The sequence below is a fragment of the Sceloporus occidentalis genome, unplaced genomic scaffold (genome assembly GCF_023333645.1).
Source record: "Sceloporus occidentalis isolate IW3139 unplaced genomic scaffold, rSceOcc1.0.p SCAF_2, whole genome shotgun sequence".
Taxonomy (NCBI): domain Eukaryota; kingdom Metazoa; phylum Chordata; class Lepidosauria; order Squamata; family Phrynosomatidae; genus Sceloporus; species Sceloporus occidentalis.
In genome coordinates, this window is record NW_028316982.1 from 202,186,578 (window position 1) to 202,200,555 (window position 13,978).

The window sequence follows — 13,978 nt, forward strand, 5'->3', positions numbered from 1 at the left end:
CTGCCCTGGCTCAGTGCTAGGGAATTCTGGGAACTAGTTTTGTGAGACATTTAGCCTTCTGGTGCCACAACAAACAACTGCAATTCCCAGGATTCCTTAGCAGTGAGCCAGGGCAGTTAAAGCGGTTTCAGAGTGGATTATTTTTGGACCTCAGTTAATTTGAGTATGATGGTCAATATCCACAGTCACTGAGCAAAACTAATAATAGAAATGCCCCTCAATTAGTTTCGATCAGTTGCTGTTTGTGGATATTCACTTTCTCTTCCTCACACATATGCCTGTTCCTCTTGTTTACCTTAAAGCAAGTGGCTTTTTCCCTTCTGAGCACCCCAGCAACCAGTCAAAATGGGCACAGGAGGAACATAACAATCTCTCCTTGGCATGTGTATAGGGACTGCCTGGCTACTTTCTGATGTTCTCACCATGCAGAACATTACAGGCAGATATTGACTGACGTGCTGACAGAAAAGAAGCAGTTGAAAGTGAAATAACAAGTGAGTCTCAAACAAAGACTAAGGGCCAAAACAGATGGCCCAGTAAAGCTGTCTTCCTGGTGGTATGTAGGTGTGGCGTTTAGACCCTGTTTGCCCCAAGACATCTTGAAACTGCCCAGCTGTTTAGATGTGGGTGGTTTCAAAACGCTGTGGTGTGGTAAAAGCCAGCTTTTTGCTGGCCAAAAAAGGAGCGGATATTTGCTGCTCCTTTTTCGGCCAACTTCAAGGTGGATTGGAGCTGCAGCATGTGGATGCTGTGGCTTCAATCTGTCTTCGGAAGGGGCACCTTCAAGCCGCCCTTCTACCCATCTGTTTTGCACCAAAGTCCCAAAACACTCTGTAGAAATAATCGTGTATGAGACTGCTTTAACTGCCCTGGCTCAGTGCTAGGGAATCCTGGGAATTGCAGTTTATTGTGGAACCAGAGCTCTCTGACAGAGAAGGCTAAATGTCACAAAACTAAAATTACTTGAATTTCTTAGCATTGAGCCATGGCAGTTAAAACGGTCTCAAACTGGGTTATTTCTGCAGTGTGTTTTTGGACCTATCATATATATAGTGCGCCCTTGTTATACAGGGGGATCCGTTCCGGACCCCCCCGCAAATGCTCGAGCCCCATTGAAAGTAATGGGGCTTGTGCATGGTGCGGCAGTGCACTCACACCATGGGCGCGCACCCCATTAAGCTTAATGGGACGTGCCACTGCTTGTGCCCCACGCACTCCCACAGGCTCTCTCATGGCTTTCAGTGTATGCTGAAAGCCGTGTATAGTGCACCCGCATATGGCGTTGGCACACTGTATTCAACTATGTCAACCACATGTATAAATCACGGGCTGGTTTTGGGCCAAAATTTAAGAATTTCTATGTGACCCTTGGATAAGTCAAGGGTCAAACATAATGACAGCCATGCTGCCATTAAGAACAGCTGGGCTGGGTGGCTCACAATATAAAGGAAGGGTACAAATAAAATACAGGAGCTGGAATGAATAGGGAGAGGGGAATAAATAAAAGACACTCACCGGATGCAAGATTATCATGCAGAGTCCCCCACCCTCGTGTCCAGTCTTCCCCTCAAAGCCCTGGCAGGCTCCGCAGGTAAACCCTGAGCCCATTGCTCCCGCAAACCTCCAAAAGTCACCCAAAGTGTGCCGCTGCATCCTCCACTGCTTATTCCTCTTTTCAGTGGGACTTCCTTTTGAGAGCCTGGGGATCAGTGCTTCATCCTTGGGGCTTCTCTAAACCTGTATGGGAGATGATGCTTAAGTGCCAGGATCCAGTTTAAAGCAGCCCCTTCTTCCTCTTCTCCTTGGCGGAGACCTGCATTCTCCCCTGCACCTTGGCTGTCTCCCTGACCTTTGTCTCCACTTTGGCTTTCTCCTGGGAGACACCAAAGGTGGAGGGGAGAGTGGAGGGCCCACCAAGGAGAAGATGAAAAAGGGGCTTCTTTAAACCAGATCTCAGCACCCAGTCATTACCTCCCATCCGGGTTTAAACAGCCCCAGAGGTGAAGCGGCCATCTGTGGGCTCTCAAAGGGAAGCACCGCCAAGGAGAGGAAGAAGTGGAGGCTGTGGCAGTGTGCTCTGGGTGACTTGGAGGTCCACAGGAGCAATGGGTGCAGGACTTGCACGTAGAGCCTGCTAGGGAGGGCTTTTTTGGGGGAGGGACTCTGCATGATCAGATTGCCTCTGGCAAGTCTTTTACTTACTTATCCCCCCTCTCAAGTCCTTCCAGCCCCTGTATTTTATTGATATCCATCCTGTGAGCTGCTTTGAATCCCCCGCTTTGAGCCCTGCTGTTAGTAATGGCAGCACGGTTGTGTGCATGTGCTGCCATTGGGGACAGCGGAAGCTTACCTGACAATATTGACCCATGTCTAAGGTGACCCAGGTTTTGGGATCAATTTTTGGAAGAAAGTTTTTTACTTATACACGAGTATATACAATATCTCCAAAGGAGTTGCACTCAAATCTTCACCATACTCAGAGTAACAGTCTTTGAACATGTGAGTTGGTACATATCTTAATAAACACAATTGTGTGTGTTTGTGTATCTGTGTGAGATAAAATCTGCCTCTATAGAGCAATATCCCATTTAAATTAACAATGCAATTATTCACATACATATTGAGAAGTGAATGTCAATGAGTTCAGTGGGATTTACTCCCAAGTACATGCATATGGGATTGTAGCTGAAGTGCTTGGGAATACATAGATGCTTTATGACAGTTATGTTTTCCCCCCAACTATATGTATTTTAAGTACAGCCCACCCTCACCAAAAGTGGATTTGCCATCTGCGTATTTAAGCATCTGCGGACAGCAATCCCCATTGCCCCTAATGGCCGCATGTGCACACAACCATGTGCATTGAATTCTGCAGGACTTGAGATCCTGTGGTTTTTTCATCCATTGGGGCTGGGTGGGCTGAAACCGACATCTAAGCTAACTGCAACAATACATGTATTTGGTGTATAGGTAGGATGCACTTTGTTTATACCACTTCCTGGTTGTCTACTCTACATGTCATGTAGTTTGACTATCCTTTATTACTGTTTTGAAAACTTGACAACCTTAGATACAGCTGTCAACAGTTTATTTATCCCTTTACTGTTTTATGTATACTTGCTTCAAGGTAAAAGATGTAATCCACTTGAAAGTTCCCTTCTAATTCCATTGAAATGGAAAGATGCTCAAGAGGTTGGTAGTGTTACTACCTCTCACACCACTGGAGCATATACAAGAAATTTCTAAATAAATTGTGTATTACCTCACTGTTACATTTTTAGTTGCTAGTGTCCTTATCTGCCTTTATTAATATTAATTACAGTTTGTTAATAAAATGGCTATAGTCTCTCTTTTGTAGATGTCTTCCAATTTTTGCCTAAAATTCCTACTTACGGACAATGTACTTACTTATCAGCTGAAATCTATAAAGCATAACTTAAACATTTAAATAATAATTTCAGCTGATTTTTGTAAATGCTTTTTCTGTATTATGATTATATGTATACATGTTTTCCTGTAAAATAATGCTGTGGTTTCCCCCCCCCCCCCCCCAGATTGTGAAGTGGTCAGACTACTGCTCACCTTTGGCCTTTAAAGGTGGAGAACCTTATATATTGTTTGCTGAGGCCAGCATAGATAACTTCAGTAGCCTTGGAATAGCATTCATGGAAGATAGACTCCAAATGGATAATGGAATGGTTCCTCAAAAAATTGTATGTAAGTATCTTTTCAAATAAAATGTGCTGTTTTAGACTTTGTACATTCCAGTCCAAACTACTATGGTTGCAATGGCACACAAGTACAAGATAATGAATCATAGAGTTGGAAGAGACCACAAGGGCCATCCAGTCCAACCCCATGCCAAGCAGGAACTCTCAATCATAGAATCATACAATTGTAGAGTTGGAAGAGACCACAAGGGCCAGCCAGTCCAACCCCCTGCCATGCAGAAACTCTCAATCAAAGCATCCCCGACAGATGGCCATCCAGCCTCTGCTTAAAGACCCCCAAGGAGGGAGACTCCTCCACTCTCCGAGGGAGTGTGTTCCACTGTCAAACAGCCCTTACTGTCAGGAAGTTCCTCCTAATGTTGAGGTGGAATCTCTTTTCCTGTAACTTGCATCCATTGTTCTGGGTCCTGTTCGCTGGAGCAGCAGAAAACAAGCTTGTTCCCTCCTCAGTATGACATCCCGTCAAATATTTAAACAGGGCAATCATATCATTTCTTAACCTTCTCTTCTCCAGGCTAAACATTCCCAGCTCCTTAAGTCGTTCCTCATAGGACATGGTTTCCAGACGCTTCACCATTTTAGTCACCCTCCTTTGGACACGCTCCAGTTTCGTCCTGGAGAGAAGTGACCAATGGGGTCCCACAGGGCTCTGTCCTGGTCCCAGTGCTATTCAACATCTTTATCAATGACTTGGATGGCAGAATTGGGGGCATACTTATAAAATTTGCAGATGACACTAAATTAGGAGGAATAGCTAATATTCCAGAGGACAGGATCAAAATTCAAAATGACCTGCATAGATTAGAAAGCTGGGCCAAAGCTAACAAAATGAAATTCAACATGGAGAAATGTAAGGTACTGCACTTAGGGTGGAAAAATAAAATGCATAGATATAGGACAGGTGACACCTGGCTGAATGAAACTACATGTGAAAGGGATCTAGGAGTCCAAGTAGACCACAAGTTGAACATGAGTCAGTAGTGTGATGCGGCAGCAAAAAAGGCCAATGCAATTTTAGGCTGCATCAATAGAAGTATAGGGTCTAGGTCAAGGGAAGTAATAGTGCCACTCTATTCTGCTTTGGTCAGGCCCCACCTGGAATACTGTGTCCAGTTCTGGGCAGCACTTAACCTCTCTAGCAAGCCTGAGTTCATTCTGCACTTTAACTTTTCTGACTTTACCCCTACACAGGCTAGCTATTTGTTTGAATTCCCCTTTGGTGATTTCCCCCTTTTTCCATTTCTTATACATGTTCCGTTTCAAACTTAGCTCGGTTGAAAGTTCCTTAGTCATCCATCCTGGTTTCTTGAGACACCTCCCATTTTTCTTCCTCACTGGAACTGTTTGAAATAGTGCCTTCAGTATCTCCCTTTTGAGAAACTCCCATCCATCCTGAACTCCCTTCTCTTTTAGTATTCCTGACCATGGGATTACCCTCAGTATTTCTCTAAGTTTACTGAAATACGCTCTCCTAAAGTCTAGAATGTGTGTCTGGCTATGCCTGGCTTTTCTTTTCCACTGTATAACAATCTCCAGGAGAACATGGGCACTTCCACCTAATGATCCCACCACTTGCACTCCATTAACCAAGTCATCCTTGTTGGTTAGGATCAGATCTAAAATAGCTTACTCCCTTGTTGCCTCTTCCACTTTTGGAAAATGAAATTGTCTTCGAGGCAAGTGAGGAATTTGCTAGACCTTGAGGATTTGGCTGAGTTTGAATTCCAGCAAATATCAGGATAGTTGAAGTCATTACTCATCACTACTACATATCTCCTTTCTGAGTGTGTAGTCATCTGTTCTAAAATGGCATCATCCAATTCTTCCATCTGACTAGGGGGTCTGTAGTAGAAGCCCACCATAACATCCTTGTTGTTTCCCTCCCCTTTAATTTTTATCCAGATGCTCTCCACCTGGATTCCAGTATTGATGTCCTGAATTTCTTCACTGGTGTAAATATCTGTGACATATAGTGCTATTCCTCCTCTTTTCCTGTTTGGCCTCTTTCTCTTAAAAAGGTTATACCTCTCTATTTCTACATTCCACTTATGAGACTCATCCCAACAGGTTTCAGTGATGCCTATTATATCATATTTGCTTTGTTGTACTAGGAGTTCGAGTTCATCTTGCTTATTTCCCATGCTCTGTGCATTAGTGTAGACTCATCGCAGACCATGGGTCCTCTCTACTTGCTGCCTGTGCAAGTTTTTTTGCCTCCCCCCTGTTGGGTCCTTGCACTATTTGTCTTATTTCCTTTATGTCAGTTTAACTATTTTCTCCATCCCTTTTGCCTTTCATAATATTGTCTCCCTCCCCCACGTAACTCAGGCCTGTTACAGACTGCCAAAATAAAGCTGCTTCGGGTCTCTTTGGAGGTATGCTATTTAAATGATGCATGCATCCTAAGAATCCGGAAGCTGCACCAAAGCTGCACTCTGGTGCTTAGGAATGGAGTGTGGCTTTGGCGTGACCTCCGGACTCTTAGGACCCATGCATCATTTAAATAGCATAATTCCAAAGAGACTCGAAGCAGCTTTATTTTGGCAGTCTGTAACAGGCCTCAGTTTAAAGCCCTGCTGATCAAATTCTTGAGACTGTTGGCAAAAACATTTCCAACTGGCGTGAGATGCAACCCATCCGTTGCCAGAAGTCCCCCCTCATGGAACCACAGCCCATGATCAAAGAATCCAAATCATTCTTGGTGGCACCATCTGCAGAGCCATTTGTTTAAAAATGCTATTTTTCTCTCCCTTCCTGGACCATGCCCTTCAACTGGCAGAAGAGACGAGATGACAACTTGTGCATTCATTTCTTTCAGTTTTCTACCAAGAGCTTTGTAATCCCTTCTACTGAAGGCTGTGTCTTGCAGTATCATTGGTTCCCACATGGACCAAAAGGAAGGGGGATTGGTCAGTAGGCTTGACCAGTCTTGTCAGCCTGTCTGTCACATCACAAATCTTTGCCCCAGGGAGACAACACACCTCTCGAGACATATTGTCAGGCCTACAAATCACTGCTTCTGTATCCCTCAGCAAGGAATCCTCCACTACAGCTACATGCCTTCTCCAAGGCTTAGCCGCGACTGTTCCCTCTGGTGGAACTGTCAGGCTCCCCTGCTCTGTCCCTGAAGTCTGTCCATGCTGCTCTTCCTCGTCCTCCTTGATAGGGGAAAGAGCTTCAAATTGATTCTCTAGCTGCAAGCTCCCAGAACAATCGCTTGTTGGCCTAGTTCTCTGTGTGACATTCCTCCAGCTGTCTGCCTCCTGTGTATGTGAAGTGACCTCCTCCACCTCAGCAACTTCCTCTGTGGTCCCTGTCCAAGTCTGTTGCTTCTGTTCTGTCCAGGAAATCCTCTTCCTCCCTAATATGCTGAAATGTAGCTATGCTGGACTCCAACTGCTGGACTTTTTGGGAAGCATTCATTTTGCTTTGCAGTTACCAGTTGAATTTCTGTAATTAGGACTGTGCTTTTTATATTTATTGAAGTGATATTAAGATACAAGGCTTACGTTATAGTAGAAAGATACAATCTATTTAACATAAATTTAAACAGGAAAAAGTAAAATAATAAGAAACAGTGGATCTATGATGGGTTCAGTAGAAAAGAAAATTTGGTTTAGTTTGTTGTAGGTTGTGGTGTTCTGAAAGTAATCAGGTTGCTTTCCTTTCTTACTGATTGTAGTCTTGTTGCCTTAGAATGGTTCTAGATCCTTAGACTAGTTCAGGCCAAAATCATTTGTGCTCTGCCAGTGGACTTTCAATGCACCTTGCCCTTTGTGTAATGCAAAAAACATTGTATCCTTCTCTTGCTTCTTACACTCTACTCACACTGCTTGGTCTCTCATCTCTCCTACTCCTTCTCTTGCTTCACCTTCCACCCTCACAATGAACTCTTGCTTGCTACTTGCACACAGCTGCTCATACCGCTCACTCTCCTGTCCCTCCCTAAGCTCACATCTGACCATTGTGGTACACCCTTGTTTACCTTTTGTGCACTTTGCTGCTCACACTGCTCATTCTCTCGTCTCTCTTTCATCCTACCTTCTGCCTTCTCAGTGATTCCCTTTCTTGCTGCTTCTGCATAGCTGCTCACACTGCTCATTCTCCTGATTCTCTTAGTCTCTCTGCAGCCTTATCTCACATCCTCACTGTGGTTCTCCAGTGTTTCTTGTGCAACACCACTTGCTTTGCCATCTCTCCTACTTCCTCCCTCACCTCGCATGGTCACAGAGCACCCCTCACTTGCTTCCTGTACACCTCTGCTCATTCTCCCACTCCCCTCCTTGCCTTAACATGTACCATCACGATGAACCACTCTCTTGCTTCATGTGCACTGCTACCTGTACCACTCATTATCCTGTCTCTCCTACTTCCTATCTCACCTCATCTCATGCCCTTGTAATACATCACTTGTTTTCTTCTTGCTCACTGCCATTCATACCACTTGTCTCACATTTTTCATACCTGAAATTCTGAGGTGGGCATGTTACTTGCAGAGTGTCTTAAGAGTGTCTCCATGTTTTGCCCATTACCTCAGCTTCCACAAGGACTAGAGCAGGGGTAGGCAACCGTTTTGAGCCGGGGGCCAGGTTGCTGTCCCTCAGACAACTGGGGGGCCGAAGCCGGGGGGGGTGGAGCTTCCACCCTCCGGGGGCGGAGCTGCACATGGGGGGTGGAGCTTCCACCCTCTGGGGCTGAGCCGCATGCCAGGGCGGAGCTTCCACTATCCAGGGGCGGAATCACATGTCAGGGGTGGAGTTTCCAATATTTGCAAGAAGCTACTAGGCAATGCCATAACACAGGAAAAATGCATGCACACTGTCTCAACCCAGAAAAGAGCAAGCAAGTCCATGTGGGGGGATTTTGCAAAGAGAATACCAAAGGATAACAACAATAATAATAGCAATATTTGCAAGAATGGAAGCGACTAGGCAAGGCCACAAAACAGCAAAAAACACATGCCACTGTCTCAATCCAGAAAAGAGCAAGCAAGTCCACTTTCTTTCTCTCACTCCCACCCTCCCTCTCACTCCCACCCTCCCACCCTCCCTCTCTCTCTCCTCTCCCCTCCCTCCGTCTCTCTCCTCTCCCTCCCACCCTTTCTCTCTCTCTCTCTCCTCCCCTCCCTCCCTCCCTCTCCTCCCCTCTCCCCTCCCCTCCCTCCCTCCCTCCCTCCCACCCTTTCTCTCTCTCTCCTCTCCTCCCTCCCTCTCCTCTCCCTCCCACCCTTTTTCTCTTTCTCTCCTCCCCTCCCTCCCTCCCTCCCTCCCTCCCTCCCTCCCTCTCCCTCCTTCTCCCCTCCCTCTCTCTGCCTCCTCCTCCTTCCCCCCCGCCCCTCCATTTATAGGAGGGAGGAGGGAGGGCGGAGCCAGGAGGGAGGTGGGCAGAGCCAGGAGGGTGGTGGGTGGTGCCCATTGGAAGGCCCGCTGCGGCCGCCGGAGCCCCATTTCAGGGTGCTGCAGCAGGCCTCCCAGTGGCCCGGTGCGGCTGCTGGAGCCCCGTTTCAGGGCACCGGGTGCCGCAGCGGGCATCCTAATGGGCGCCGCCATTTTGAAGGACAAAATGGCGGCCGGAGCGGCCGAAATCGGCGGCAATTTCGGCGGCAGGAGGGACCGGGGGACGGCAGAAAGGCACCCGTGGGCCGCATCCGGCCCGTGGGCCGCATCCGGCCCGTGGGCCGGAGGTTGCCGACCCCTGGACTAGAGACACTAGGTGATCTTCATAGGCATTGAGTGGAATGCCTAGAATCTGGGTAAAAGCCCCACCTAGCTGGGTGATATGTTGACTCACGTATATTTGCACGTAGTGAGCATCAACTGTGAACTGAGCACTGGAAGCATATTCATCAGTAAAGAAAAGATAGATGAAATTCCAGTTGTTAAGTGTGAGCATTCACGTACTGTTGATGTACAGTCACTGTTGCATACTGGACTGGAGCAACTGATTCATTGCTGCTGCTTCTCAAAGTCATGCCTTTCAGGTTTCTCTATTTTGTTTGAGCAACTTAATTGCGAATATTAGGCGGGTTATAAATTGCCGCTTTGAGGCGGTCTGCCGCCGCCGCTGTTTGCCCCGTGCGGGAGCCGCAGCAGCCACACCGCGCGGCTCCCGCACGGACCAAAAAAGAAGCTCCAAAATGGAGCTTCTTTAAGTGGCGCCTCTGTGACGTAGCGAGGCACCAGGGGCGCATTCGTGACGTCACAGACGCTGCGACACGTTTGGACGCACAGCATCCGATACGTAAAGATGGCGCCGGCCATGTGGAACGGCCGGCGCCATATTGTACGGACAGAGTCCGTATTAGAGCCAGGGGCGTCTAGAAGAGACGCCCCTTTTTTAAAATGGGACGTCCTGCGGACGTCCCAAGTGGCGGTTTGTAACCCGCCTCAGTTTCTGAATCTAACCACTATACACATTTATTTTCTTTATATATACAGTAGCTTATTTACATAAGATTTAAGTAATGCTCTAGCATGTTGATTCTAATATGAATGATAGGTTTAATTTACTTTTCAACAACCTGAGTGAAACACAAGCTTTGCAAGAACATAATTTAAGAGGATGAACTGGAAATTATCGAATTAGAACGTCATTGTAACTTAATGTTACACTGCATTGCCGATATATTGGTAGTAAGATTCAAATCTGTCTAAATATTTTTGGAGCGACTGTGATGATAAGCTTAAACTTTTACAGAAGGTAGCATTGTTTATCATTGTTTTTATATAATTAGTTTAATGATTTACTTTAAATTTTGTTAGCTGTGCAGCTACAGATGTCAACATTGGAAGAATTAGATTCAGCATCAAGTATGAAAAAAGAAGGAAATGCTACTCAGATACCACATGGGGAACAGACTCAAGATCCTCTTTCTGAGACAGCTGCTAAACCAGAAGTGGAAGCTGCTGATTGTGCAGGAGGTGGTGATCAGGAAATACAAAAGGAAAAAAGCAAACTGCAGAAAGAAAATGAATATCCTGAACAACTTGAGCAAGTATCTGAAAAAGAAATGGGTACTGGTGAACATCATCATCTTCATCTTTCCAGCTGCCATGAGTGCTTGGAATTGGAGACTAGCACAATTGAGTCTGTTAAATTTGCTTCTGCTGAAAACATTCCAGAACTTCCTGATGATTACAGTGGCAGTTTAGAAGGTGTTAACACTGATTGCCTTACAAAATATCTGAAAAGAATAAACCTTACTGGGAAGCCTCCTAATATTTTAGTCTATGTTGGTTCTGACCCTAAAAAAGTAAAATTTGAAGAAATAAAATCAATCATAATGGAATGTGTTGATTTTAACTCTTATACTGTCTACCAGTTGTTAGAGAAACACGTTTTGAGTGTTCCCTGGCTTGACAATGCATTACTGTTAATCATTGCTACGTCAGAGCCTATCTCAGATACATTATCTAAACAATTTTTAACTTTCATGTCAAAAGGTGGAAAGATTTTGGGACTTTCTGCCTCTTTCACTTTTGGTGGTATATGTGTAAAGACAAAAAATGAACTCAATGACACAATTCAAGCTTTTGTGTTTTCAAATACCGAGAACAGTGAAATAAAACTAAATGTACTAATTAGTGGAAAGGTTTTTGAGAAAGAAATCATGGATGAACTTAACTTTGTAAAGCCATTAGGTTACTTGGACAGTCCAGATAAAGATATGATGATCGTTTACCTGCCATATGGAAATAATGGAGGAGGAGCCATACTCTGTCAGGTATAGTGCACACATGACCTGTTTGTTTCTTGTTAAGTAATATTACCTGCAGGAATATAGTAGAATGTAGACAAAGTTTATAGGATAATAAGTATGCAGCTTTTGTAGCAACTCATACCAACGGGTTACAAATTCTAAATAGAAAACAGAGTAACCATTGCTGCAATGCATGGTTTGGTTCCAAAGTTTTCTTTGTGTAAACATAAGACACTTCAGTACTTCTGGTGGAGTGGGCATGGATGATCCCTGATTCCCCTTACTACGTTATGGGAAGAGATTGCATATGTTTTTAACATTATCTTTGTTTTTAAACCTTTGAGTACGTTGGGTGGAAGCTATGGTGTTGCATTCCTGCATTTGTTGTAATAACATTCTGTGCAGCAATCTTATTAGTTAATATAAAAGGCATTATTATTCAAATGCAAAATTCAGATTATGAGAATTTAAACTTGATCTAGGGTTTTAAATTAATTAAAGCTCATTTTAGCAGATTTTACTTGACTTGAATTGCATTTACTAGAATTGCAATGGCTTTTTTAGCTGCCTCTATCCTGTAATAAAAATTGTTTAACAACAACACCATATTAAGACACTATAAAGACAATATGGAATTCAATAACGGTAATCCCATCACAAGAAATATTGATGAATATCAGTGTCATTCTAATATGTGTTTGACAATGATATTCATCAATATTTCTTGTGATGGGATTACCGTTATTGAATTCCATGTTGTCCTAATAGTGTCTTAATATGGTGTTGTTAAACAATTTTTATTACAGGATAGAAGCAGCTAAAAAGCCAATACAGTTCTAGGCTGCATCAATAGGAGTATAGTATCTATATCAAGGGAATGAATAGTACCATTCTGTTCAGAAATACTGCATTCAGTTCAGGGCACCACAATTTAAGAACAATATTGACATGCTGGAATATATCCAAAGAAGGGCAACCAAAATGGTAAAACGTCTGGAAACCATGCCCTGTGAGGAGCAACTTAAGGAGTTGGGTATGTTTAGCCTGGAGAAGAGAAGATTGAAAAGTAACATGATAGCTATGTTTAAATATTTGAAAGGGTTTCATATTGAAGATAAAGCAAGCTTATTTTCTGCTGCTCCAGAGGCTAAGACACAGAATAATGGATTAAAACTACAGTAAAAGAGATTCCACCAAAAAATTAGGAAGACTTTCTTGATGGTAAGAGCTGTTGAATGGTGATATACTGCCTTGCAGTATGGTAGACTCTCCTGAAGTTTTTAAACAGGCTGGATGAACATCTGTTGGAAGTGCTTTCATTGTGTGTTCCTACATGGCAGAGAGTTGGGCTGGATGGCCCTTGTCTCATCCAACTTTATGAGTCTAATTAGCAAGGTTTAAAAAGAGGACTGTAAATCAATTTTAAGTGTTATTGTTTCTTTATTTGTACAGGTACATTTAGAGGTCAGTGTCCAAAGTTTGTCTAGTCGATCAAAGGATGACTTCAATTTGCTCAAAATAAGCAATGCCAAAAGATATGAAGTTCTTACTAAAATACTGACCCAGCTTGGCTTGAATTGTGAATTGAGTGAAGTTCCTGCATTAACTCCTATTTACCTCCTCTCATCAAATAAGGTGAGCCTGCATTTAGGTTAAAGGCAGCATTTAAACATACTTAGTTCATCCATTTCTGTTAATACCATGCTGTGCACATTGCTGTAGTTTGTATTTTGTTGTTGTTGTTTTAAAGATAGTCATCTCGAAATATATTAACTTTCCTTAATTAGAAAAGCATAGGCATTCTTGGCTCAGTGATTTGTATTGTCTTGAAAAGTATGGTCAGGTAGGAGTTGGGTGATCAAATGGAGTTGTGTATCCATAACTATCCATCAATAAGCTGACATCTAGATATATTGCCTGCATACTTTTTACATACAGAGTTTACATGAACTGTATTGTGCTTTCATGCTTCACTTAATTTATTTTTAGTAATGAGAGGGGATTTGAGAACAGAATCCCCTCAACTGTAAATTATGGCTGGAAACTTTCACCTAGATTTTCTTTAAGAAAATAGATAATGAGGCAGCAAAAGAAAATGAAATCACTTGTGAAATACGAGTTAAACAGAAATCAAATTCAGATACTTGGGAGGAAAAAACAGAAATATAGTTCTGGGTTAACGAAGAAGTTTAATCCTGGACTTGAAAATAAACTATTGAAAAAACAAAGTAAGGATAGTGTATAATTTGCTGAATCACCCATGAGTTTGAGGATGGATAATATTTCAGTTTTGAAGAAAATGTTAATTCTCTTAGCTTTTGAAATAAACAAAACAAGGTATATGAGGTTGTTCACAGCATTTATTCACAGTATGAATAAATGCTATGAATAAATATTGAATTTGAACATACAGCAGTTTTTAGAGCAGCCTCTTTAGCATTAAAGACTGCACGTGAGTAAATATGAATGCAAATTCCTTTTTGACAGAGGGGGAAGTATCAGCTTCTATAAAAGAGGCTTTTTACTAGACTGTTCCTGACAAAATCTA

At 43.4% G+C, this 13,978-nt stretch overlaps 1 protein-coding gene across 1 annotated transcript in view; it reads left to right on the forward strand.

The window, feature by feature from the left end:
• HLCS (holocarboxylase synthetase) overlaps window positions 1–13,978 on the forward strand; it is a 151,914-nt gene that overhangs the window by 3,526 nt on the left and 134,410 nt on the right. Inside the window, exons 3-5 of the mRNA XM_089508109.1 lie at window positions 3,555–3,717; window positions 10,493–11,454; window positions 12,883–13,065. Of these exons, the coding sequence (XP_089364235.1) occupies window positions 3,555–3,717; window positions 10,493–11,454; window positions 12,883–13,065 (1,308 nt within the window). The remainder of the gene's footprint in view (window positions 1–3,554; window positions 3,718–10,492; window positions 11,455–12,882; window positions 13,066–13,978) is intronic.